The sequence below is a fragment of the Alexandromys fortis genome, unplaced genomic scaffold, assembly GCF_014885135.2.
Source record: "Alexandromys fortis isolate MF-2015 unplaced genomic scaffold, M_Fortis_MF-2015_v1.1 scaffold_220, whole genome shotgun sequence".
NCBI classification, from domain to species: domain Eukaryota; kingdom Metazoa; phylum Chordata; class Mammalia; order Rodentia; family Cricetidae; genus Alexandromys; species Alexandromys fortis.
In genome coordinates, this window is record NW_026068099.1 from 931,788 (window position 1) to 959,617 (window position 27,830).

Consider the following 27,830-nt stretch of genomic DNA (forward strand, 5'->3'; position numbering starts at 1 on the left):
GCCTTTGTGTTTCCCCAGTAGTCAGTTCAGAGCGGCCACGTGGGAAGTGCGCAAACTAAGTCCTTCCAAATCGAACTAACTAAAAGACAAGAGACAAAAGCACCGGCACTTTCCCACTCCACGCCGATTCTACCCACGCTTGTAAGTTATTCTTACTCTCTCGAAGCGGGCGAGCCAAGGCTGAAGGGTGCAAAGCCCTGGTCACGGAGCAGTGGGGGACCAGCTTAATGCCCTAGTAACTAACGTAGGGTGGGCGAGTGGGCGTGTGCACAAGCACGTGCCCGCACGCAGGAGTGCCTTGGGGGGGAAGGGAGTGGTCTCCAAAAGGGGGAGGGGAGAAGCAGGGGGGGCGGGGAGAAGCAGGCTTTTTAGGACCCGGCAGAGGCGGGGGGGAGGAGAAAGAAGGCAGGGAGGCGTCCCCCGCGCTCCCCAGGACCGTGCCACCTGCCCGCTAGCTCGCCGCACTAACGCTGCCCACAAGCCAACATGCTGCCGAGACTGGGCGGCCCCGCTCTGTCGCTGCTCCTGCCGTCGCTGCTGCTGTTAGGCGCGGGCGGCTGCGGTCCCGGAGTGCGCGCCGAGGTGCTGTTCCGCTGCCCGCCCTGCACGCCCGAGCGCCTGGCTGCCTGTGGACCCCCGCCCGACGGGCCCTGCGCAGAGCTGGTGCGAGAGCCCGGCTGCGGTTGCTGCTCCGTGTGCGCAAGGCTGGAGGGCGAGGCATGCGGCGTCTACACACCGCGCTGCGCCCAGTCGCTGCGTTGCTACCCCAATCCTGGCTCTGAGCTGCCCCTAAAGGCGCTGGTCACCGGCGCGGGTACCTGTGAAAAGAGTCGCGTGGGTGCTACCCCACAGCAGGTTGCAGGTAAAGCGGACTAGTTTGGGTGCGGGGGAATCTCTCAGCGGGGTCTCCTGGCTAGCTGCCCTCACGTGGGAAAGGAGAGTCTGACTGGACCCTGGGACTGTTGTACACGAGAAAGAGCCCAGTCCTTGATCTGATCCAGGGAGACTCTTGAGTGCCGGAACCCCAAAGTACAGGATGGAGACTGGAGGTTGAACAAGCGGATTTTGATGGAGTAAACGAGGAGGGAGAGGAGAAACCGTGTCACCACGGTCTTCCCTTGGTGAAAGTGACCCTCACCTCTACTCTGACGGTACTTAGTGGTGAGGAGAGTTTTGATCAGATCTAGGGGCGGTGGGGTGGGGGTGGGGGCTGTAGGAACTTGAAACTTATTTAGAACACAAGTTGAGTCACCGACCACCGGTCGAATGTTCCCCGATGGGAAAACTACTGGGTGGCTGAGGCCACCGGGCGCAGGTGACACCGCGGACCTCGGGTGAGAAGGGATCGCTTGGAGGGACTCTTTTTTCTGGTATTGGGAGGTGAGAAGAAAAAGACTTGTGTCTTTTAAAAGGTAAGGTTGCACGTGGAAAATGGAGGGGGCTCCATCTGTGTAACTTTAGCCGGATCGCCAGCTGCATTCCGGCACCCTGGCAGCCAAGCTGAGCATCTGGGCCTCAGGTCTGAATGCTGGAGCAGCTTGAGAGCCTGGAAGCGACAACTCTCAACATGGGTGGGTGTCACACCCTACCTCCTCCTGAATCTAGGGAACTCGTCCTATACCACAGAATGGGAAAGGTGGGGTTCTTTGTTAAGGAGCCCCTCTTTCCCAAAAAGTTAACTTGAGGGACACAATCCGGTTGCGAGGAGTTCACTTTTTTTTTCTTCTTTATAAAAGCCTCCTGCCTCTTCGGTCTGGAGAAAGTTGTAATTGTTTTATTTTGTCTTGAAGACAGTGCTGAATTGTGCCCACTATTCGCTAACGTTTAAAAGGAGACTTTGACCAGTTTCTCAGAGGTGTTGCTTTAAAAGAAAGAAAGGGAGAAAGAAAGGAAGAAAAAGAAAGGAAGGAAGGAAGGAAGGAAAAAGTACAAACACTCTCGCTGCTTTTCGATTTCTTTGTGCGCCCCACTCTTTCCCTTGGTCTGCTTTTCACTCTGCCTCTTAGAGTTAGAGGTCAGCTGAAGCCTTCTAACTGTAGGGGCATTTTTGACCTTGAGTACAGAGCAAGGTGGGGCTTCCTCTGGATTGGAGTCCCACGGTTTCTTTCTTCTTTCTCAGCTTGCCTTGGGAGTAATCCTTGCCTCTTGCTTCTAAGTAATAATAAAAAGGAAAAGAATTCCATTCTCCATGCCCTCCCACCTCCTCACGACCCCAGCATCATCTTCCTCAGCAGAATAACCCAAAGGCCATGCGGAATCCTTCAGATTTTGACCATTTTATTAAATCGTGGTGTATTTTCCTCTCATGGTCTTAATGCCCCCTCCCCCCAATTGCTTTCATTCTAAGCCTGAAATCCAGCCTTTCTGCTTCCCAAGACAAGGTTGGAGTCTCTCGCAGGCAACAGATGTGGCAGCTTCCCTGGGTCACTTTTCCTAACTGGAGGCGGGGGAGGGGGTGGAGTGGGGTGAAGGGGGTTGTCAGGGGAGCTAGGGGACAATGAGGTGAGTTCATGGGAAGAATGTCACTCTGAATTTTCTGCCTGGTTATGGGCGTGTCTTCCACCAACTCGTCCCAGCTGCTGTCTCAGCCTTCACCCAAGGGACAGATGCCTTTCACGTTTCCCACCCGTGTTCCTGTCTGGAAGAGGGGACATTAACCAAGGTAGGGGTTGGGCTGGGAACTGGAAGCTAAGTAGGTTAGGTATACTTGAAAGCCCTGGTCGGCAGAACTGTAGGGCTATCAAAGGAGTCATCTGGGCAGGAGCCTGGTTTTGCAAGGGTGTCTGCGGGAGAGGCTTTTGAGTTGGGGCAGGGACCAGGGACTCTGTATGGAGAATGTTGGAGTCTCAGTTGTAGGGAGGGAATATCACACATGGTCCAGACAGATCTTAGCAATGAGGGCCACTGGTACCCCCCCTCCCACTGTCTTTCACCCATCTCTCTGCTCTGAAGGCTGAACCCCTCCCCCCATCACCAGCATTCCTCTTTGAGCAGGTTGCTTTTGAGAATTTTAAACATACCCTCTTATTTCCACGCAGCGCAGCCCAGCAGTTCCGGCTTTGCTCTTGGCTCTTTTGTCTTTGTTCCCAGGGACTCAGGGGCTGTATTGCTGGCTTCTTGGGGGATGGCAGGAAGGCAGGGTGTGGGGGTGGGCACATCGGAGGGTAGAAGTGGCTGGTGGTGATCCTGCATCCCAAGAGGTGATGGGCTGGGCCTCTTTGGTTTGTAGGAACAGAAATCAGGCTGGGAAGGTCTGAAAGAAGAATGAAAAGGGAACTCCAAGGACCGTTGCAAATCCATGCTTGCTTTCTAAGGGTCTCGGAGAAAATAAGGCCCTAGGCAGGAGAACCTAAAATAATCTCTGGGGAGTCACAGACTAGGGGGTGTAGGCTTGGGACAACCTAAACCCTTTCAGAATTCAGGCCAGGCTGGTTCCTCAGCATCTCCCTGCCTCCTGTCCCCCATTCCCCCCCACCCGGTTTCACACAAGGCAGGGGATTATGCTGAGGGGCGGGGCCGCCCTAGTGGCCATCTGGCCTTTAGCACATTTAAAGGTGCTATAGAAATGGTCAGTCATTTAAAGCCCCAGAGCCACAAGGGCTGGCCTGCTGATCGGTGATGAGCGGGGAGGCCTGAATCTTCAGCCACTGAGAGGGGGCCCTGATTTACAGCGGCTCACTTGAGCTTCCAGATCAAGGGGAGAAAGCCACGGCACTGCTTTGCATCTCCTCTTGCATAAATTTGCATACCGAGTTCACAATGGTAAAACAGACTCCGCCATGAGTGGGGCTCACTGTCTCAGCGGATTCCTAGCACTGCCTTCCTCCACCCTGTCCCTTGACTGCACCTCGCTGAGGGCCACCAAAGGGCGAGGCTGCACTACGGACTCCTGGAGTTGGTTGGTTTGGGAACTGAGCTGGGTGTGGCTCTGTACCAAGGCAGCAGAGTCAGGGCAGTGGAGGGGGACCAGGGAGGCACACAACTGTGGCCCTGGCCTGCCTTGGCCCAGGGGCTAGGATTGGAAGCAGCAGTGACGTCGTGTCTTTGTTCCGACTTTATTCCTCGCCTTCTACAACTGTCAGAAATGTTCCTGCGTAGTTTCCTTCCTGTGACAGTGATGACCTAGTTCCTCAAGAGGTGGAAGGAAGCTTGAGGAAGGACAAATCCTGTGGACTGGCAGAGACAGTTTAGTGGGTAGTAGAGGTGTCTACTATAGCAACCTGAACTTGATGCATGGAACCCATATAAAGGTGGAAGGAGAACCTGCTCCATGGATGCCCTTTGACCTTCACACATGTGGTCCCGCCTTCCCACAAACACAGTAATAACAAATAATAAAATTTAAAAACGAGAAATTGACCGGGCAGTGGCAGCACATGCTCTCAATCCCGGAGGCAGAGGCAGGCAGATCTCTGAGTTCGAGGCCATCCTGGTCTACAGAGTGAGTTTGAGGACAGCCAGTGCTCCACAGTGAAACGCTGGCTTGAAAAACCAAAACCAATCTGCTCCCCTCAAAGACACCCCCAAAACTTTGTGTAATAACTCTAAAAGATGTTATAAACTTCCAAAGCACTTTAACCAAACAGGGTAAGGCTACCTGAAATTAGAACAGGTGGGAGAATAGGGAGAGGGAACCCACTGGCTGCATTTACGAGAGGCTTCTCTGTGGAGTGGCTCACAGCCAACTTGGATGGTTGAGTTTGCTAGCAAGCCAAAGGAAGAGGGAGGCTAGGATGGCTCTCACTGTCCGCCTACCTTATGCTACCCATCCAGGCAAAGCATTTCCTGAAAATAGGGAGGGGTGTGGGGGGGCAGGTCAGTGAAAGTAACCCTATAAAAGTATTCCAGGGCGGGTGTGATGACTCAGTGGATAAGACACTTGCTATGCAAGCCTGTTCCTTGAGTTCAGTCCCCAGAACCTAGAGTGGAAGGAGGGAACCAGTCCCTTCAAATTGTCCTCTAACTTCTAGAGCTGTGCAGTGGCACCCCCCCCCCCAGAATAGTAGTCGTAGCCGTAATCAGAACAAATGCCTCAGATTGCTCGGAAGCAGAAATCCATCCATCCGCTCAGCGTCAGACATTTCGGGGCTGACTTGGAGAGGCTTCGTGGTCAGGTGAGCTTCTGGTTGGTTCTCACTGTGGCTCTTCACTGTTCTAAAATGTCAGACAGGTTGCTATTAGAATAGCCAGGAAGCCCGGAGAACCCTTCCTGCTGACGGAGTGGAGAGAGGGTAAATCACAGGGAAGGTAGGGCCAGCACTGCTAAAGGGACAGGAGGAAGGCAGACACCTTTAGTTCATTGGTTGGCTCGCTTGCCACGGCCATCTACCACTGTGGCTGCATTTAAAGTGTTCGCCTTTTTTGTTTCCAGTTCTTTCTTGCCTTTATGCTGTCCTTGAAGTCTCTGTAGCTCCCCTTCCCCCACCTCCCGTGATTGTCTCTGCCTGTGCCTCCTTCACAGCTGGCCCAGCTGGAATGCTTGACTACGTGGTGAGTAGGTGGGTACTGTTCCATCCAGTGGTCCCAGCCTTCTTCAGCTCCAGTCCGAGGGAGGTGTAGAAGGTGACCTGAGACAGGAATGTTGAACAAAATGCAGATTCGGAAGGAAAGGCTGACTGCTGGCAGCAGGCAGGGGCTGGGTCAGAGATGGGTCTTCCGTGGATGGGGGATGTGGCACTTTGCTCCTAAGGGCGAGTAGTGCAGCTTTTTAAAAATGGAGCCAAAGAGGTGGAAGTTACAGATGCTTCACTAGGGAACCCAAGATCTGGCTGGCAGATGTTCCAGGCCCCTCAGCTTCTCTTTGTTATCTCTGGCTGGCGTTTTCCTGAGGTGGCTGGGAGCCATCAAAGATGGGTCAGCCCCTCTTGTGGCCTCATTCTTTGCGTCCAGTTTTCCTCCATCACCCTAGGGGAGGGAGTTGTGGATTTTGTTTTGTTTTCTTTTCAAGATAGGGTTTCTCTCTGTAGTCCTGGCTGTCCTGGATCTTGCTCTGCAGACCTGGCTGGCATCACACTCACTGATATCCACCTGCTTCTGCCTCTGAGTGCTGGGATTAACCACCAACCAGCTAAGGGGGGAGTGTAATACCCGATTCTGTGTTACCCCCTACGCTAGTCGGGCAAGGGCTGGAGATTGAAAGAACACACGAAGAGACCTGGGACATTCGAAAGGAGATCAGCCGAATGCCCTTTATTCAACCTTGGGGAAATCCTTATTTACCTAGTTGCAGCGCGAGGATTTCAGCCCAGGCAGGTGGGAAATTACCATACCAAAGATGGAGTCAACAATGCCCTACAGCTAATCACCAGGTGGGGCAGAGGGAGCACAGGAACAAACAATGTTTTAGCTGTCTGACCAGAAACTGTCCTCAAGATGAACCCCAAGAACAAGGGTAGACCTGGGCCCTACAGGTTTTCTGTACTTTCATCCTAGATGCCTTCATGGGCTCAGTGGAGGGACCAAGTTAAGAGCTAAGAGTTTTATTGGCTTCCTGCTGCTGAACCATCTACCCCTGTGGTCGAGCCAGGGTTGAGCTATTGGCAGAAAAATACTTCTGAGCGTATGGGCCACAGGCTTTGTTCCTGGATGCCTGTTGCACATAGATGATTGGTAGGTCATAGGCACCATGACTGGCTTCGGTGAGGGAGAGGACATTTTTAAAACATAAGGGGCCAGCATATGATGAGTGAGAAGATAAAGAGGACAGAAGGGTCACACAGTATCTGGAGAGAGATGACTGTGTGACCAGCGGCTTCTGGGGACAGTAACCTGGCTTTTGCTTCCAGACTAACCTGGTCCCAATGCAAGCAAGCATCATGTCTAACTGTCTGTGTGGTAGCTGGGTTGGATGGCACATGTCTGGAATCTCAGCACTTGGGAGACAGAGGCAGGGTCAGTCCAGAGTTAGAGGACCGTCTTGGCTACATTGTGAGTTCCACAACCGAAAACCATACCCAAAGCCACAAAAAACTTGTGATGAGCGTGGGCTTTTCTCAGAAAACAGGCTTTGTTAAGTAGGGATGATTTTGATTTCTTGCAGGGTGTGTATATTAGGTTAGTTGTGACCAGGGTGGGGTGTCACACACATTAGTTGTGTGCCTTACCCATAATTAGTTGTTGTACGTATTAACTGACTTAATCTTGATCAGTGACATTTTTGCTGTTTTGTTAGCTGGCCCTTAAAATGAAGGGCAGACTGGACAAGTCAGGTGGGCTGCTCATTTCTTAAGGACCCAATCCCACATGTCAGCCTGGTATCCAGATGTAGGAGGTTAAGTCTCTTTGAACCTCTGTTTTCTTATGTGTATATAAATCTGAAGTTGGTGGTGCTTATGACCCAACTGGGTTATTGTTGGGTGTGTGTCAAAGTAGATAACACAGCTAGGCATAGTTTATGCTGATTATCTTTTTTTAAAAAAAATTATTTATTTATTTATTTATTACAATATCCTGTGTATATGCCTACAGGCCAGAAGAAGGCACCAGACCTCATTACAGATGGTTGTGAGCCACCATGTGGTTGCTGGGATTTGAACTCAGGACCTCTGGAATAGCAGGCAATGCTCTTAACCGCTGAGTCATCTCTCCAGATCCCTATGCTGATTATCTTAAGGAGGCAGAAGCGGGAGGATTGTAATGAGTTTGGGGTTTCAAAACAAAATGTTTTAGTTCCTTTTCTAGTTGCTGTGATGAAATTCTCTGACAAAGGCAATTGTGGGAGGGCAGAGTTAATTCATAGATCAGAAAAATGGGTTAATCAAGATGTAAGAGTTAGCCAGTGATAGGCTAGAGCTAATGGGCCAATCAGCTTATAATTTCTGGAGACCTATGTGTGATTTTCTTTGGGGCTAAACAGTTGTGGGGTACTGGGTGGGACAGAAACCCCAACAAGCAGGGCCCTGATCATGCTATAACCTCCTCACCTAGAGAAGGAATAAGTCCAGCTCTCTCTGACCTGTGTTCTCTGGGCTTTAGAGAATCCTTTTGTGGACGGGGTAATGAAGCTGCACTTTGACGCAATATAAAACCAGCTGAGAAGAAATGGCTTGCATTTCTTCTGTGTGAGTTAAGCTGTTTTTCAGTGCATTTTGGGACCTGTGTCCAGATTTCTGGGACTGACCGTTCCAGTTGACAGTGCCCAGAGTAAAAACCAGAGGGACAGAGATGACCCTAGAGATTGGACTCTTGGGTTCTTGTGCCAGCTTTTCTGCTCATTTAAGGATCGAGTCCTGCCTTCAGGCAGTTAACCTGGATGCTTAGCCTTCCAGTTGGCAGAGTTTGGAAGACTGGAGAATAGCTGAGGTGTCACTGGGCAAGGATGGTCATGGTGGGACGCCCTTTCTCTGCAGGTGTTCCTCACAGGAAGCTGACTGGATAGAGCAGAGTCAGACACTTAATACAAGTGCTGCACACACTTAGCACAAATGGGTGTGTTCAGGGGCGTGCAGTGGTCAAACCCCGTAAAGAAGGCTGAGATCCCCTTTTTGTTCCCGCGAAGTAGACACTTTCAGGTCTGGTGTCTCTGAGGTTAGGGTGCCAGGAGTTTGAACATGATCCTGGCAAAGAATTTGGAGGTTCTCTCCAGGACAGTGTTTTCTTACTACATGGCCCCCAGAGCTGAGCTCACTGCTGACACCCGACTGCTGCCTGTCAGCTTTTGGGGAAGAGTGATCCGCAGGGGCGTGTTGGCCTGGGCAGGACTTTCTGAGAACTGGGGCCTTGCCTAATGTTTGAAGGAAGCCTTCCGAATGGGAGCCTGCATGTTTTCAGACAACTGATTTTAGGCATCTAACTGAGATGGGCCTCCAGGAAAGCAGGGGTGGTCAGCACCTACTTAGGTTGGAATCCAGGACCCTGGGGAATCTGGGGTGGATTAGACCCTTCAAGGTGGGGATGGGTTGTGAGACCAAGGGTATGTGTGGGGCTTCAGCATTCCTCCCACAATGAGCAGAATGAGGGATTTTTTTCTTTTTCCTTTTCTCTAGTGGAGAATAGACCATCCCCCATCCTCTCCTCCTCCTTGGCTCCTAGCCCCCTCCCCTTCTGTTCCTTCACAAAGCCAAGGAAGATCTGGGCTGGCTCAGCCTGAGTGTCAGTCAGGACTCAGAGGGAGACCTTGCTCAGAAAACTGGCTTTCCGGGAGGGAGAGCAGTATAGTCCACTGCAGTTAGACTTTTTTTTTTTTTTTGAGGAGGGTAGGCAGTTGGAAGCCTTGAAGCCCTTCTGGCTGTCTGCCCCACATCCCTTCCTGGCTGTCGGGAAGCAGGGCAGAAGTGAAGATTGGGGAGAAGGGGACGGGTTGGCATACCTCCAGGTGCTGGGCAGAGAAATTAGCCCACAGACCCTGGTGGAGTTGGCTGGGAGCGAAGCCTAGTTGGGGGGGGGGGTTCTAATTAGTGGACGGGTGTAGGTGTGTTAGCCTATGTTCATTCAAGGAACTAGACAGAGCCAGGATGTCGAGGAGGGAAGGGGGCTGGGGGCCCTGAAAGCCTTGGCAGTTTGTTGGAGCTTGGAAGACCAGAGGAGCTTATTTAGTGTGTTCATCCTGGTGGGTTGAAAAGATGGGGGGTGGGGCTGGCATCCAGCTGGCGGGGTCCAAGTTAGACTGGAGGGTGGGAGAGAGCTGGTAGCCAAGGTGCCATCTCGGCGGGCAGACGCTAAGTCCGGGACAGTTGGGAACGACTTGCTGCAGACATTTCCTTCCACAGCTCAGAGTCAGATGAAGAAATCAAGGCTGCATTCTGGGTCGAGAGCCAAGGCAAACCCATGGCCCGGGCTTCTCGTCCCTGTGCTCTCTTCCACCAGAGTTAATCCGTGCACAAAGTCGGTGGGGTATATACTGTTTCCTGGAAAAGTCCGTTTTCCCTGGGCGGCAGTAATTAAGGGATAACTTCTCAACAATGTTTCTTTATGCAGCTCCCAAGGGAGTTTCTTCAGGGACTATTGTCTTTACTTCGGGATGGAAGATACCCAATCTCCCCTGGGAGCTGAACTTGCTTTCTGAAGTGCCCAAAGCCATGAAAAGATAGAATAGCAGTTCCCCTGGTATCCCGAGACTGTCCCCTGTCACTGGTAATGCTGACTGGCTGTACCAGCAGCCAACTGGAGGAGGTGTGCCAGACAGGGTAAAGGGTCAAGTGGGTTGGGCTTCCTGGATTGGGAAGGCTTTTGTGGTTGAGGGAGACCACCTGGCATATTAACTGATAACCCTCTTCCCCGAGGGTTGAAATGTCATGGTTGTCTCTCCTTTCCTTAACAATTAGAAGGCATTCTGAGGAGTTAAGAGCTGTGTAGCCCAGCAACCTGGGTTTGGTTTGGGCCCTACCTCTGATAAGGTAGCTGTGCAGCAGGCCTCCACAGTCCAGGGTTTTTATCGACTGTGAGAGGGGAGAAAAATCCATCAACCTCTTGTGATTGTTTGATAATAAACGGAGTTATGTATACAAATGATGTAACACAGGAACTCCAATAATCAAATGAGGTTATGCATCCTCTGATCCCTTCTTGCCCTACCTCAGCAGAGGTCAGGAGGGAGTCAGTGCCTGTTTAGACCAAGTCTGATTGGTCATCTCAAGAACTCTGATGAGGTGTAGCAGGGGGTAGAGGTGGGGGTGGGAGGTGGGGCGGGGCTGGGGAGCTGGCTCAGTAGGTAAATGCACTTGCCATGAAACCTCTAGGATCTGAGTTTGGGTCCCCAACACCCACGTGTTAAAAAAAAAAAAAGCTGAAAGCAGTCACAAGTGCTTGTAGTGGGGGTGGGGATGGGGAGCAGGGCTGGGAGGGCAGAGACATGAGGATCACTGGGGCTTGTTGGCCAGCCATTCTAGTTGAAGCCCACCAAGCTCCAGGTTTAGTGAAGAAGCCTGTCTCATCAACAAGAAGACAAAGGAGGATGCCTGGGGTAGTGTGTTGTTTGGCAAAGCCTTCAGTGAATCCAGAGCTTGGAGTCTCTGAGGATTTCCAATGGGCAGTCATAGCCGTTGACATCTTCCCAAACTATGATTCTTCTGGTAGCTTGATGGCCCATTTATATCCCAGAAATGAGGATTCTTTTTAAAACTACTATTAGTAATAGTAGAAGTGTGCGTGTGTGCATGCATGTGTGTGTGCGTGCGTGTGTGCACACGTGTACGCGTGTGTGCGCGCGTGTGTGCATGTGTGCGTCAGGTAGAGGAATTTGCATATGCCATAGAGCACATGTGGAGGCCAGAGGACAACTCCGTAGAGTTGATTCTCTCCTACCTTTATGTGGCTTTCGGGGATCAAATTTAGGACAGCATGCGTGCACAGCGAGTGTCTTTACCCACCGAGTCATCTCATGGGCTCAGACATGAGAACTCCTGCTCACGGTTCCATCCCTTGTCTCTAGTTTGGATTGTTGCTCCTTCACCCAAGAGAGCACATCAAGGAGGGTGATGGATGTGATGTAGTGTTCGATGAGTCAAGGATCGTGGACATTGAGCTGAAGCGTGCACGGTGACCTATTTAAAGACGCTCATTTATATTCAGGACAATGGTGTGCTGGTTTGAGAGTGTGGCTGGCAAGCCCGGACATCCTTACAGGTCTTACAGTTCTTTCTGCTTCCTCCGGGTTCAGTGTGTCGGTGCGGAGTACCAGGGAGGAGGCCCTCAGGAGGTGAAGGAGGTGGAAGAGTGGTCAGAAAGGTCAGCTTCTTATTTCAACAGATGGCACCAAGACGTGATGGCTAAATCCACTTAAAAACCTGAGAGAGCTTAATTTTAAACAGAGAAAAAACAGAGTTCAATGCAGAGTTTTGCTCTTTGTTGGTGGCGTGCTGTAGAGAAATTTCCTGATTCAGCAACAGCAGCAGAAAAAAAAGCTGCGTCATTTTAAAGCGCTGCTTCCTGGGCACTGTGCTGCCAGTGTGAACTCTGGCTTTAAAGCATTTCAAGGCTTTTATGGGCCTGGAAGTTTGTGTTCCCGCTTGGGATCGGAGGAGAGTGCTCTGAGACCGTGCAGATGGCTCAGCGCTCCCCGCCTGCACCTGGGCAGAAGGCCGAATCAGGCTTAGGCAGGCGGAAGAGCATGGCGGATTCCTGCCGCCATACAGAGACATGTTTTCAGACTGAGCAGTGCTCTGCGTGTCAGATTTGGCTGTAACTTGGATGAAAAAGAGTTTCTGTGCTGCACACCCAGTCTCAGAATTAAACTGCTGATTGCGGCTCCTATGTGGACTTACTGTGTGCCTGAAACTGTGCTCAGCTCAGAAGCACCAAATGACTCTGAGGCAGGAGCGGCTGCTCCTTGCTGAACTGTGCTGACCTCAGGCAGGAACTACCGTAATTACTGTGATAACAGCGCAGTTAAGTGGATCAGGACTGTGGGAGTCACTCTGGTGGTTGAAGTCTTTTTACTGTCAAAGTCCACCTCCAATGACGTTTTCCTCTGACAAGGGCAAACCTGAACAGGGCCAACAACTAAGGACCAAACATTCAAAAGCCAGAGACCCTGGGGGGCATAGCATTCAAACCTCCACAGGCCAGTCCTCTTCTACCACATGGGTCCTGTGAATTGAACCCAGGTTGTCAGGCGGGCCCCTTATCCATTGAGACCCGTATTCCTCCCCACGCCTACTCCCATTTTTGTCAATAGAGTAGACCTAAAGTAGTAGGAAGGAAGTAGAATTGAGTTACTAGGATGCTTTGCCCCGTGATGTCAAGTGGGTTTGCACCTTCAGTAGCCACACTATCCATTCTTAGTCCTTCAAAGGCCTAAGTTATCCCCAGGTCGTGCACCTCCCTCCCCGCTATTTGTCACTTTTAGTCTTTCTTGTGAAATTCCAAGCTAGGTAATTATCTGGATCTCTCCTCTTGTTTTTTTGGGGGGAGCAGAACCGCTCTCTTCCCACTGCCCCTTGGACATCCCTACCTCTTTGCATCTGCCGAGCCCCATACCACTGACACTTTGAGCTGCACCAGGATACACTTGACTCTGTTATTTGGGCTGAACCATCTTCATTTTGTTCTTCTTGGGTATTGACCCTCTGCAACCCTTTCTGCGTCTTCCCTGACACATTCCTTCATGCCTCTGTCACAGAGAAATGGTGAGGGGCCAGTGTAGAGACTTATCTGAGGGCAAACCTTACTGGCGACATGGCTCCAGCCAGTGAAAGTGGTGTTGATGCCTGCTGTGTCAGTGAAGGCCTTGTCTAGTCAGTAGTGCTCTAGGGCTCCCCAAGTTTGTCCGTACCCTATTTAAGATAGGGGAAGAGTGGCTGGTGGCTGTCTTAGGGTTACTATTGCTGTGATGAAACCCCATGACCAAAAGCAGCTTGAGGGGGAAGGGATTTATTTGGCTTCCACATCCTGAGACACAGTCCACTGTGGGAATCCAAGGCAGGAACTCAAATCCGATGGGAACTGGGAGGCAGGAGCTGATGCAGAGGTCACGGAGGAGTGCTGCTTACTGGCTTGGACCTCATGGCTTGCTCAGTCTGCTTTCTTACAGAACACCCAGGACCACCAGCCAGAGGCAGCCCCCCCTCACAGTGGGCTAGATCCTCCCCCATTGATCACTAATTATGAAAATGCGCTGTGGGCTTGCCCACAGCCTGATCTTATGGAGGCATTTTCTCAGTTGAGGTTCCCTCTTTTCACATGACTCCAGCTGTGTCAAGGTGACAGAAGCCAGTGGGTGAAATGACTTATGTGGTGCTGGGAATGGAACTCAGGGCCTTGTCTATGCTAGCAAGCACTCTGCCACTGAACTATGTATAACCCTGGCCCAGAGAAATTTTTTTAAGTCTAGAAATAATAAGAAACATAAAAACACCCAGTCTACTTCCCAGAATTGTGAATGCTTAATTTTGTCTGCTAGTATGTCGTACTTAAATTGTACCTCCCCCTCCCCCAAGACAGGGTCTCAATATGTAGCCCTGGCTGTTCTGGAACTCAGTATGGTGTAAACCAGGCTGGTCTCAAACTTGAAGATCCACCTGCCTCTGCCTCCTGAGTGCTGGGATTAAGATGTGCATCACCACAGCTGGCTCGGTAGCACTTTTTTTTTTATCTAAAGGGATTTTCACACATATGATGAGTGGGATGAATGGCTAATATCCATATTTTTGCTTGTATGCAGGTGTGTGTGTGATGGATGATCAATATTGTTCAGGTTCTTGACAGTAAATTGGAAAAGTTTGCTGTGTTGGTGCACGCCTTTAATCCCAGCACTTGGGAGGCAGAGGCAGAGGCAGACAGATCTCTGAGTTCTAGGCTAGCCTGGTCTACAGAGTGAGTTCCAGGATAGCCATGGCTACACAGAGAAACCTCGTCTTGAAAAACAAAACAAAACAAAAACAACAACTACAACAGCAGAGAGAGAGAGAGAGAGAGAGAGAGAGAGAGAGAGAGAGAGAGCGAGCTGTAGATAAGGTTTTGAATCTGTTGGTGTTCACACAGGTGAAAGCTCGTCCTCACGGCTGCGGTGTGTTACTCCTTTATGTCACCCTGTCCATTTTGTGTTTTCATTTACCAACTGTAGCACCTTCTGGCCAGGATGTGACTAATTTACAAATGCAGATAGTTGAACAGTTTTTATGCATATACTCTGTGCATATGCACAGGTACAATTTGGGAGTCAGGCATTTTCTTTCCGTCCCTGTGGTTTCTGGTCCAAGTGTACGCTAAGGCACACACTCCATGCTTCGGCCTTTGGTCACTGAGTCCCTTTGCCAGGTTCCTGGATGACGTGAGTGACCCGGAGGGAGGAGAAGTGTCCAGGGCTCATGGGAAGATGTGAAAACTGATAGTGTTGTTTGACATCTTGATATCGGTTTCTCTGGCTCTTCAAGGGCAACTCGGCTTGCCGAGCCCCAGAGGACCTGGGCTGAATTTGAGCATGTTTTTGTTTTCTCAAACTGTCTGCCTCAGCTCTGACCCTCCGCAGGTCTTTGCGATTCCAGGAATGAACCCGGTGTTTATAAAGCAGCTCTTTTGAGTGTGCACAGGCAGGGAGGCTCCTGGGAGACTGTGCTTGCTCAGGGGGAGCCTGCGATGACACAGCAGTATGAAGGCAATGCTCTAGAAAGCTCCGTGGTGCCTGGCCAAGGAGGGCAGCCCCTCTGCGTGCGTGCAAGCATTCATGTGCCTCGCCACAAACCCGGGAGCCAATGGCGAGAAAGCTTGAGTATTTACCCGAGGCTTTCTTGCTCCAATAGAAGAGGTCTCTTTTTCTTCTCATCAAGCACTTCAAGAAAGTCCAGCAGAAGAATCACAGAAAGATGGAACTCTGGAATTGCCAGTGTTTGAGGGTTCTTATTTTAACAGGTTTTGGTCTTAGCCCCGGCTTGCTCCTTCTGGATCTCCAGGGCTTGGGTCCAAGACTATTTTTAGAGGTTTCATATGATCCCTCTGTGTAGTTGCATTTGGAAACCATGACCTAGTCTAACTCCCTGTCTTACAGATGAACAACACACTGATGCCAAACCCGGCTCAGCACCCTACCTGGCCTCACTCACGGCACCAAGGGTAGCAAACTCAAGGTTATGACCCTCTGACTTTGAAGCCAACACTGCTTATCCAACTGTGCTAGAGCTGAGTGAGTCAGGCTCTGGAGCTCAAAGACTGGTGATGAAGAACTGAGGGATGGGGGGTGGGGGAGACTCCTCAGCCAAGCTGCCAGTGCTCTGCCTTCCTCTTTGCATTGCTCTCCTGTACAAAGAGAATGGCGTGCACCTCCTTAGCTTTTCCCTTGACAGTATCTCCTGGACCCTTCACTACTCATCTGGGCAGTAATAGGCAGTAGCTGTCGGATGCTTCCTGAGGCTTGTGGATCAAAACACTGACCCAGCCATTTCCTTCCACAAGCATGCTTCTGAGAGAAGGGTCGTCTGTTGTGGTCTATTGGACAAGGAGACATCTTCTAAAGTATGGCCGTGGTGCCCAGGAGATCCCAGGCTTTGCTTGATTGGCTTCCGTTCTGGGAACAAAGGGGGACAAGAATGAGAGTTAGGACAGAAGCCGGATGTCGGCAGAGGGTAGGTGGACCTACCAACCCAGAGAGGGTCACTCACTGCTTAAACAAGTCTGTGTTCTGGGGACAAACGTATACCATGACAAACATCGCTCTACATCATTAAGATTCAGACACCTCATTTACCATTTAGAATTCAGGAACACTTGATACTGTTCAGAATCCAGGCACCCCTGTGCACCATTCTGTATCCAGGCGTCTCTGTGCACTGTTGGGAATTCAGGCATCCCTGTGCACTATTCTGTATCCGGGCACCCCTGTGCACTGTTCGGAATTCAGGCATCCCTGTGCACCATTCTGTATCCAAGCACCCCTGTGCACCATTCTGAATCCAGGCACCCCTGTGCACCATTCTGTATCCAGGTGTCTCTGTGCACCGTTCAGAATCCAGGCACCCCTGTGCACCATTCTGTATCCAGGCGTCTCTGTGCACTGTTGGGAATTCAGGCACCCCTGTGCACCATTCTGTATCCAGGTGTCTTTGTGCACCGTTCAGAATTCAGGCACCCCTGTGCACCATTCTGTATCCAGGCATCCCTGTGCACCATTCTGTATCCAGGCATCCCTGTATGCTGTCTGGATTCCAGAGCTAGAGGCCACTGCTTCCTGCTGTCCTGGACCTATTGAAGAAATGAAGGGGAAAAGTACAATGTCACTTCAGAAGACTAAAGTCTTCAGGTTAAATATTAACTAAATGAACAAACGGGACTCCCTTTCTTCTGGCTGCCTTACACCCTGTAGCATGTGCTAGGGAGCAGTTGCCATGAAGGTGAGTGTAGTGGTAGTGATCAGCCGTTCAAAGGGAGTGACTATGGTTTTCGCTGACACAGGCTGCTTCCTGTGTGTACTGGACATTTACCCACGTAAGCTGGGTGCTTCTGAACCCCCCACCGTCGTCTTCCCTCCTTCTTTGCATAAATTCTGTAAATAAAATAAATTTAGACAAGTCCAATCTTGCCCAGAGACTTCTGTTTAGCCGCAGAGAACTTTGCTGTTTAGCCACATATCAGATTTAAATAACTAGCCAAGACATATAGTTCTGTAGTAGAGTGTGCAGCCAGACTGGGGGTACCATAGCCAGAACCACAAACGATGAAAGAAACCAAATCGTCTACTTCAAACTTACACCCCATGCAAGAGTCTCCTTGAAAACAAGCAAACATATGTATATAAAGCAAACAAATAGGCCCCTCTTTCTCTCTTCCTGCAGTGTGTGCTGGCTCCCAGAACTGCAAAAAGTGAAAAATGAAAAACAGGAAACATAGAATATCACCCTCCCCCGCCCCCAATCAAACTGAGGAGGCTAGAGAGTTAAGAGTGTTTGCTGCTCTCACAGAGGACCCAGGTTGGATCCAGGCACCCACATTATGGCTCACAACAATCAGTGACTCCAGTTCCAGGGACATCTGAAACCCTTTTCTGGCATCTACATTCACATGGTGTACTGACATACATGCGGGCAAAAAAATCCGTGTACATAAAGTGAAATGAATAATAACATCTTAAAAATAAAAATGGAGAAACATTACAGCTAGAATATTGGGAACTGTCTTCTAATTAGTTTTTTCCATGCATTTGATTTTTCTGTTATTAGATATAAGCTACTTTCCCCCTACAGGGCAGACAATCTTATATTTACGCATTCAAGAGACAGATTATCAATCTATCTTGTATAAAGCTTGATTTTTTTCCCATGATGAAAGTTTGAATGAGGAGAGTAATAAAATGCTATCATGTTAGATCTTAGCCATTATTCCCACTGCCCTGATGTGAATTGCGAGGTCAAAAAAATGAAAGGGTTCAACCCAAACAACGGAAGAACAATGCCTCATAGTCCAGAATTCAATTGGCTGGTTCTTGGGGTGCTTTGCCCATTGGAGTCTGATAATGAATTGTCTGTTCCCATGGCTATTAGTAGAGAAGTCGTCTGAGGAGGAAGAAGAGGAAGAGGGCTAGTGTATGTCCGGGTTAGGTGCATTGTGGGAGAGACTGACAGCAAAGGGGCCATGCGGATTTTGTGTCCAGCCAGGGCAGAGTTAGGAAAGCAGCTAGCACTCAATTCGTGTGCTCTGATGTGCAGAAACAGTTCTTGAATTGGGTCTGGAAGGCCTGCACCTGCTGAAGACTGGGAGTCTTCACCTCAGTGGTGCCTGAGCTCCCAGGGCTTGAGATCATCATGAGGCAGAAGGCTGGGAAGTTGTTTAGAATAAATACAGGGCAGGAAAGTGGAAGACTGATCGGTCTCTTAGGAAGACAGTGAAGGCTTGAAGGTAAGGACCCGGGCCAAGTATTCAGAACAAGAACCCTGGAGGGAGTACTTTTAGGTTCTTGGGGTTTGTTTTGCTAATAACAATTTAGAATTTCCCACAGATCATGAACCATGGGTTTCCAAGGGGAGCGGCGGGACTCTGACTTTCTTTATCCCATTGCCTACTTCTCGCCTTTTTGGAAAAGCTTTACTTTTTGTATATTATTATAACTGAAATTTCATGCTTCCATGTTGACCTCTTTCCTCAGTTGCTGTGCTGGAGAGAACAGCCGATGTTTACCAACCAGTAGGGAGATGTCTCAAGTTCCTACCGGTTATCCCAAAGCCTGAAACCTTTTCCACCTAGATCTTGGGGGTGATTATGTTTCCTGTAGTGGCCTCTGTACATGGCCTGTTTAGCTGCACGTATAAGTGGTTGCTGAATAAATACTGCTTGGGATCTAACTCTCTTAGGCAGAAAAGAATGCACCTTGGTATTTTTGTTCTGAGACAACATTCCGTCGCTAGCTGAAATTCCCTATTTGGAATGTTTTCCCCATGGGTCACTTCTGTAGCTATACATAAAAAAATGTATGGGTGAGGGATGCTTGTTCAGGTGACGTGGGGGCCAATCTGGAAATAACATCTATGTGTTCATCCATACGCTCCCATCGTGCTTCACTCTGTACGCAACATGAACAGCTCTTGGGAATCTTTCTAGAAAGATCGAGAAGCTGGAAGCCAATCGCTTTCTTTTTACAAATTATCAGTGGAAGCACAGAGAGCCTGGCGACGGTGCTGAGTGGAAAAGATGGACTTAGTCAATCAGACCTTGGCCTTGAACCCTTGAACCTCTTTGGCCAAGGATGATAAGAAGGCACAAGGTCTTTCTCAGCCTATTGTTATTTTGCTTTCTACTTGGCCAGCCTTTCATTCCTCTTCCCTAGGCTCCTGCTTCCTGATGTATTTACTTGGGTCTGGCAAACTCTTCCAGAGAAAGAAATGGATGTCCTGCAGCCTCTAAAAGGGCCTGTGTCAACAAGACATGCCTGTGGGTTTCCCCATCTTATTGGCATGTTTGCTGGTCATGGTGAGATCAATAAAGGGAGAGTATGAAACATACCCTTGAATCCAGATGGCCTCTGTGAGGAGGGACAAACTGGCTTTCACCTTGGAGAGGCTGGGGACCTCTCAGGACAGGAAGCCAGCTAGCCTCCCGGGAGAGCACTGCCCAGCTGACCCTGCTCTTCTGGGGCCTGGATCCAGCAAGGATTACATTAGGATGCTGCACGAATCTTAGGCCTTTTCACCTTTGGGGACCCTTCCATAAAAACATTTTAAGCTGGGGCTGGAGAGATGGCTCAGTGGTTAAGAGCATTGCCTGCTCTTCCAAAGGTCCTGAGTTCAATTCCCGGCAACCACATGGTGGCTCACAACCATCTGGAATGAGGTCTGGTGCCCTCTTCTGGCCTGCAGACATACACACAGACAGAATATTGTATACATAATAAATAAATAAGTAAATAAATAAATAAATATTTAAAAAAAACATTTTAAGCTGATAGCATCTGACTTTATAATTGCAAGTATATTAATATTTTACCTTAAGACTTTTTGACTTAAAAAGTAATTTTTTTCTTCTTCTGACTTTAATATGAACAAAACATTTTCTAGGCATCTGTCTCCTGTCTCTACTGTGTCTAACGGACAAGTTTTCCCTGCCTGACTCTAGACCCGAGTACCTAGCATTTGAGAGTACCCCTCTCTTTGCAAATTTGTCTCCAGAGGGTGTTCTGGGCATTCAGTGTTGGCCTGACCTTGGAGACTCGGTCAAGGGATTCTTGAGCTACTATCTGTGGTTTAAATGCCCAGGAGGGTGTGGACACATAGGTCCGCAAGCTTAGTGCCCTGGATGCCCTGGGAAGACCCTGTGCTCTTTTCTGTGGAGCTGTGGCCTGGTGTGGCTGTGGATGGAGGTGGGGTGGAGGGGGTTAGCTGCTGCAGGAGAGTTAGTTCTGCCCCGTGTGAAGGGATGGTGTGGAACAGACCCCTACTGGTTGCTTTTGGATGCTAAGGCACCTCAGCAGCAGGTGCAGCTTCCAGCATTGGTACCCAGTACTGTCCCTGGCAGGGAAGAGCTGCATCGTCCCTTACTGAGTACCGTCTGGTTTCTAATGACTCAAATGTGGCAGTCTGCCCTGCCTTTTGCAGTCAATTCTGTCTCTTTCCAACTTGTAGTACTGCCTCGGAGGGGGAACGCTATACTGGTTCTCTGGGAGCTATGTACCTTGCCTCAATGTTTTTCTAGAAGTACTTTTAAGAGTTATCTCATTTGGGGATAGAGAATTAAAAGCCGGGCATAATGATGCAAGATTTGTTAAAAAACACCCATTGTGCAAACACCTAGATTTTACTGGGACTTGTGGGCTGTGGCTGGACTGACGGTGCATCCCCCCTGGTTGCAGACCTGACCCCACAATTCCCATTCTGTCGTACTACCTTGGAAAGACATGAGTGAGCCTTCTAGGAGCTGCTTCTAGAGTCCTCTGTGTGCAGTAGGTTCTAAGACAGCCTGAGGAGACCTAAAGGCCACTCCACAGCAGGCAGCTTGATTTGGTCTCATGCCTCGTGAGATGCTACATTTACAGAGTCAAAGCTGTCATGCATAGGTCCTGTACTGGGGCCTCTCAGTGTGATGGGGTGTGACACATAGGTAGATGTCCTAACAGAATAAGAGCCAGTGGGATTAGTACCATAGCTGTGCAGGAGGAGCCTAGGAGCCAAAAACTATGGAGACTTCCCATCAGGGAGGGATGAGCAAACAGTGATGGGCCTGGTTCTCACTGGCAGGTGGCTGTCTGCCTTATACTTCTCCCTTGCCAGCTCTGCCATGGCCCAGGGTGCTTATGGGAGGAATTTTTAAAACCTCAGCCCTGTTCAGACAGTTCTGTTCAGACTATAAATGAAGGAGAACTTAAACTTGGGGTGTTTGTGGATGAGTCCGGTAGATTCTAATGGACCCAGGGATGGCCTGTGTCCATTCTGTGTTGAGTTCTGTGCCTGTCTTCATCCTTCTGTGCGCCTGTGTCCCAGCTTCGGAGGATGAGGGCAGAACTGAGGATGGCTCTCCCATTTCTCTGGCATCACACAGCTTGAGTTTGATCGTGGCCAATCACGTGGCCTCTGAGCGCCATGTTGTGTGTGAAGGATGGGGACACCACTGGAACCTCCCATCTATTCTTCACTGCGCTCAGATGCCCCACAGAAGCAGCTTCTGGGGAGGAATGCATTAGTTAAGGTGATAGTTTCAGAGGATTTCACCCGCCATCAAGAGGCAAGCAGTGCCAGTGGGGTGGTGGCGGCTTGACACATCCCAGTCTGAACCAGAAAGCAGACTGGCCCTGGAAGCAGGGTGGACCATAACCCTCCAAGTTCCACCCTCACCTCCCCTCTCCCAGCCCGCTCCACAACCTCCCTCAACACTGCCACCACCTGGGGACTGACAGTTGAAACACACAAGTCTGTAAGGGGAGCATTTTGTATCCAACCCATGATATCTCCGAAAGAGTTACTGTGAGATGGAAATGGATAATCCAGCTAAGTTGTGGAGGGAGCATGGCCCTGGACATTGTTGTTAAGTCTTCTCCCTCTTGGTACAGCCACCTTCCTAGAGGTTAGGGTTCCGCAAGCCCCCTCTCTTTGGGAAGCTGAATCTGGAAGTGCCTTCTCTCTTCTCCACAGATAATGGTGATGACCACCCTGAGAGGGGCCTGGTGGAGAATCATGTGGATGGGACCATGAACATGCTGGGAGGCGGAAGCAGTGCTGGCCGGAAGCCCCTCAAGTCAGGCATGAAGGAGCTAGCCGTGTTCCGGGAGAAGGTCACTGAACAGCACCGGCAGATGGGTAAAGGCGGCAAACACCACCTCAGCCTGGAGGAGCCCAAGAAGCTGCGGCCACCTCCTGCCAGGGTCAGTGGAAGACTGGAATCTGCTGGAGGGAAGAGGGTGTGGAAAGGGGGAATACGTCACACTTGGGAAGGCTATCACTCCATGTCCCATATGCTCCACCACGAATGAACAATATCATCATATTTGATGACCTGTGAGCCACATGGCATGTATGTCTCTAAAATGGTATCTGGAAATCTCTCCTAAAACCTTCTTCATGTGTCTGTTTGACTTTGGAACACTGGCAGGGAAATATCCAGGAGCGCAGACAAAGCCTGCTTCTCCTGGGTTGTGACGAGCTTCTTCCTAGACCAGCTTAACTATCTGGGCAAATGACCCTGGTTAGGTCATATTAGGGAATGGAGCTTGGACCAGTGGTTAGAGTCTTGACTTCAGGGACAGTAATTGAATCGGGTTGGGGTATAAATTGTCTAGGGACAACGTCTGAGCTGGACTGGGCTATGACTTGAGATGTAAATTCTAATCTTTCAACGAGAGCCCACTTTGACTCATTGAAGCTGTTGCTGGGGTTATAAGACTCAGATGTCCACAGCCATGAGACTTTCTGGATGGGTAGGCTGGCACAGTGGGTTTGGCTGCCGCAGATGCTGCCCTACTAGCTATTTGGTGTTGAGGGAGTCTGTAGACCTTGTCTAGTGCTAGTGTTTCGTGGGCTCCTTCTTCTCACCCCAGGTGTACATTTGCCTTTAGACCCCTTGCCAGCAGGAGCTGGACCAGGTCCTGGAACGTATCTCCACCATGCGCCTTCCGGATGATCGGGGACCCCTGGAGCACCTCTACTCCCTGCACATCCCCAACTGTGACAAGCACGGCCTGTACAACCTTAAACAGGTGAGTGTGGGTGCAGCTTCGGCTGAACGCCCTCGCTCAGCTCTGCGCTCTTGCTCTGCCTGCTTGTGATCTCGGAGGCTGAGCGTTGAGCCAGGATGCAGACTTTGTAACCAAAGGGATGATGCGTGAGCTCTAAGAGGCTTCTGTCCCTGGCCTTGGGCAGGCTCCAGGGCCCTCTCCACTCTCTCAGCTGTTTTCTGTCTGCACGTGGTGTCTGTTGGGAAGGAGTACCCTGGAGAAGCCAGGGAAGTAGGTTCCAGGCCTTGCGCTTCAGCTTTTCCCGAGAGCTGACCACCGGGCCCTCCAGAGGCCATCACTTAATAGGTTGGGTAGGAATCTAGAGCTTGCATTTTTAAGATGCTGCCGTGTGTTGTTAGTGGAACATGAACCGCATTCTTGGAATCCCCAATTTAACCGTTGACCAGGTAGCCTCTCTGATACCTGGTTATCTCAAGAGACAGGAAATTGGGGATCAAGTACTGAGAATCTCCTAAACACAGCAGTCTGTTTATTAGCAAGGGTTAAGGAAGTTGAAGTAAACTCCCAGGATCCTTTGCCCTCTTGCTTCTCCGTATGTATATGTCCTTTTAGGTGGTCCACCCCTCACTTTCTCCTCCGCCTCACAACTTCCTTTAAGAAGGAGGAGAAGGGATGGGGCAGGGATATGGTTGGCAGAAGTTGGGGTGTGGTGGGAGGGGGGACTGAACTGTTAGGCAGACCACGATAGACTTGAGTGCATGTGGGATTGTCCGGGCAGCTTGGAAAAATTTAGATGCCAGGTTATGATGTGAGAGATTTGGGTCTGTTAGAGACAGAACTCTCGTGGTCATCCTAATTGCCAGTCAGGGTTCACTTAAGGAATTGATGTGTGGAACCAGCAGCTGGGATACAAGAATCTGCTCTTCTGCTTTGGGTCTTGCTCCCTCAACAAAGGCATCTCGCCCCCCGCCCCTGCAAGCCCCATGTGATGCCAGCGTTAAGAGCTGTTTGTATGCCTTTCCCACCAAGTGTAAGCTAATTGCATCAGTTGGAATGTAGAAGAAATAATGAACACCTCTAACGAGCAACAGATGTTCTGCTGTACCCTGTGAGCCCCTAAACATATTTACAACAATGATTACTGAAGTTTATATGACAAGATCAGACACCCTGGGTCGGAATACCCCAAGTTCAGGTCTCAGCTCTCTCCTTAGGAGCTGGGAACATTCGCTGAACCAGTCTTTGCTGCAGTTTCACGGCTGCAAAGTGGGGACGTTAATGGTGCCCGATACACAAAGTGGTCGAGAGGATTATGTGACTGTAGATGTTACTCTAGATGTAAGACTGTCGGTGGGTGGAATATCTTGCTTGCGCAGTGCCCGGCACACACTCCACCGTGATGTGAGGGTTTTCCTCTCACACCATGGCTACACTCTCACTATTCTGGGTCTCCCATGGGAGCTGAGGCATTTCTTGATCTTAGTGTCTCCAACAGCCCTGGTGATGGGCACAGCCTATAGGCCAACAGTATCAGCGTCCTTCCAATGTTGGCCATGGAGCATTTTCGGGTCACCTGTACAGGAATCTGCACGGTGACAACCTTGCTAGTGCTCACTTAGAGCAGAACAAGATTCAGTAGCCCCGCACCTGGGAACTGGCCAGCTCCGGGCCGGGTACAGGGAAAGGGGAGGTGCTAATCCTCGCCTTTTACTCTTCTCACCTCGCAGTGCAAGATGTCTCTGAATGGACAACGTGGGGAGTGCTGGTGTGTGAACCCCAATACCGGGAAGCTGATCCAGGGAGCCCCCACCATTCGGGGAGACCCCGAGTGCCATCTCTTCTACAATGAGCAGCAGGAGGCCGGCGGGGCTCACACCCAGAGGGTGCAGTAAAACCGCAGCTAGTTGGTGCCTGGCTCCCCTACCCCAAACACCAGCAGAAATGGAGGGTGCTAGGGTTATGGGTAGGGAGGATTTCCCACTTTTGACACATGTATTTATATTTGGAAAGAGACCAACACTGAGCTCAGAAGCCTCCCAGCCCCCCCTCCAGCTCCAAATAACCTGGACCTCCATTCCTGCTTCTCTTGGGGAGGGGAAGGGTGGCACTGGGGGTGCTGGGTACAGGCTTGGGAATGGGGAAAGAAATTTTTATTTTTGAATCCCCCGTGTCTCTTTTACTTAAGATTAAAGGAAGGAAAAACAAAGCGTGTGTCTTGCGTGCGTCTTTTGGGCGTCCCTGGGGAGCAGCCTTAGAGGCAGACTGAGCCTCCTGTCCAACTTGGCCCTAACATCCGAAAGCACAGGAAAGTCACTTTCCCACCAAACCCAGGGACAGGAAAAATGATTCTGTACCCAGATTCAGGTCTGTGATGGGACCCAGGATTCTGCTGCTTCCCACCAGGGAAGGTTTCCCACCCCTTGGACTGCTCTTGCCGATTGTTTAGAGGAAGATGGGTGGTGGGGGAGAGCATAGTGTCTTCTGTAAGTGGAAACTGCTCATTCATTTTCCGGCTGCCCAGACCCAAATAATCACATAGAAACTATTGATTGTGACCAAAGAATGGATAAGGAAAATGTGGTATATTTACACAATGGAGTACTACATAGCAGAAAAAAATAATGACATCTTGAAATTTGCAGGCAAATGGATGGAGATAGAAAACATCATTTTGAATGAGATAACCCAGACTCAGAAAGACAATTATCATATGTACTCACTCATAGGTAGTTTTTAAACATAAAGCAAAGAAAACCAGCCTACAAATCACAATCCCAGAGAACCTAGACAACAATGCAGACACTAAGGGAGACTTAAATAGATCTAATCTACATGGAAGTAGAAAAAACCCAAGATCTCCTGAGTAAATTGGGAGCATGGGGATCTTGGAAGAGGGTTGAAGGTGGTGGGCAGGGAGGGGAGCAGAGAAAAATGTAGAGCTCAATAAAAATAAGAAAAAGAAACTATTAATTGCAATCTCTTTGGGCAATGGCTCAAGTATATTTCTAGCTAGTTCTTATATCTTAATCCATTTCTATTCATCTGTGTATCGCCACAAGGCTGTGACTTACTGGGTAAAGTTCTAGGCATCTTTCTCCTTTGGCAGCTACATGGCATCTCTCTGATTCTGCCTTCTCTCTCTCTCTCTCTCTCTCTCTCTCTCTCTCTCTCTCTCTCTCTCTCTCTGTTAGGATTTGCCACCTGGCTTTATTCTGCTCTGCCATAGGCCAAAGCAGCTTCTTTATTAATTGATGGTAGAAAAACATACTCATAGCATATAGAGGGAAATCTCACATCATCTCCCCTTTTCTGTCTAAATTAAAAGGAAGGTTCTAACAGTAAAATTACATATAACAAGATATCAAGTAAGAATTATAGTTATAATATTTCTTTGTGAGCCTAAAGTTTCATATCTAATTTATCTTTTATCATAACCAAGCAAAACCATAACTATCTGCCTTTAACTCCAGCAGAGACCCCAGAAGCATACAAACAAGAAGTGCATTGTAAGCAACTTCCAAAACTCTAAAATTGACAGAGACATCTTGCTGCCTGGACAGTGTCCCAAAGTTCTGTAATGTTTGGGCATCCATCTTCAACCTACAGGCCTGTAATAGTGGGCACACTTTCCCATAAAGCAGGAATTTGAAAGACTGTTTTGCCAATATTGGAAGTTTTTCAGCTACTGTCTTCTGTGTCCTGTAGAACGTCTGGCAGACTTTCATGAAGCAGGAATTCCGAAGGACTGTCTCACCTTTAGACAAGTTCAGCAGTCATTTTTCTGTGGGTCCTGCATGTCCAGTGTATACAGAATACCATCAAGCAGTTCAGGCAAGAGCCATTTTTTGCCCAAATGGCCAGCTGTGTCACACTGAAGGCAAATTCCATGAGTTTTTTCAGTGCCTATCATCCTCTCGAAATTGGTGCTGCCAGAGCCGACATGTCTCACTATTGAGAAAAATTCTTAAAACATTTTAAATGCTATATGCTGTAGATCTTTGAAAGGTTTGAAAAATATCTAGCTGAAATACATCTATATATCTAGAAAACTTAACTAATATGACTTCAAGTTTGACTATTGTAGATGACTATTAATCTGTATTTTTAACTATATATTACATTTTAAAATGAGCTGCACAAACATGATACCTTAAAAGCAGAAATACATATGCACAGTGTAACAAAATTAACCTTAAATTTGTATCAGTAAACCAAAGTCCATACTAATGTATTCATCTCTATATTATATCCCCCTTTAATGGAAAGCAAACATTTATAAACAACCATTTTGGGAATTTGGGCATTGTTTTCTTCAAACTGCTACCTGCTGTTTGTTGGGCAAACTATCTTTAGGATTCACAAAAACCTTTCGGAGGGGTCTTGTTCCATCAAACCACATTAGCCTGGAAGGAATTTTAGGTTCCCATCCTCTGTGGAAACAAAAACAGAACCTCTTTTCCAAAGTAACATATCCTTAGACTCAAATTTTGAAGTCAAGATACTTGACTTCAAATATAAAATATATATGTTGGTGTAGCTTAGCAGCCCATACAATAAAATGTCTTTCTGTACTTAGCTCATTCACAGTCAAGAAATTTAAAGAAAATATAATAGTATACATAATCCAGACTCTATTTTATGTGGCTTTTTTTAAAACTCTTTTACTTTTTAATATTTATTACTCCTTTAATCTATGACTGTACCCCCCCCTTTGGTTTGAATCTGTTTTATTGTGCATCTGTAATCATTTTCTGACCAGGAGTGCTTCTTGAAATTCTAAGCAGTGTGGCTAGGATCAACTCCGTGGCCC

General features: G+C 49.1%; 1 protein-coding gene across 2 annotated transcripts; it reads left to right on the forward strand.

Moving 5' to 3' along the window:
* Igfbp2 (insulin like growth factor binding protein 2) lies at positions 1-25,226 on the forward strand. 2 transcript variants are annotated; one of them, XM_050123797.1, is made up of 4 exons: positions 1-141; positions 21,981-22,210; positions 22,901-23,041; positions 24,748-25,226. In XM_050123797.1, the coding sequence occupies exons 2-4, from the start codon at positions 22,037-22,039 to the stop codon at positions 24,910-24,912; spliced, it is 480 nt and encodes a 159-aa protein (XP_049979754.1). In that variant the 5' UTR covers positions 1-141; positions 21,981-22,036; the 3' UTR covers positions 24,913-25,226. The 2 variants fall into 2 exon arrangements, with proteins under 2 accessions (XP_049979754.1, XP_049979753.1); XM_050123796.1 differs by lacking the exon at positions 1-141 and adding an exon at positions 381-862.
* The last annotated feature ends 2,604 nt before the right edge of the window (positions 25,227-27,830 follow it).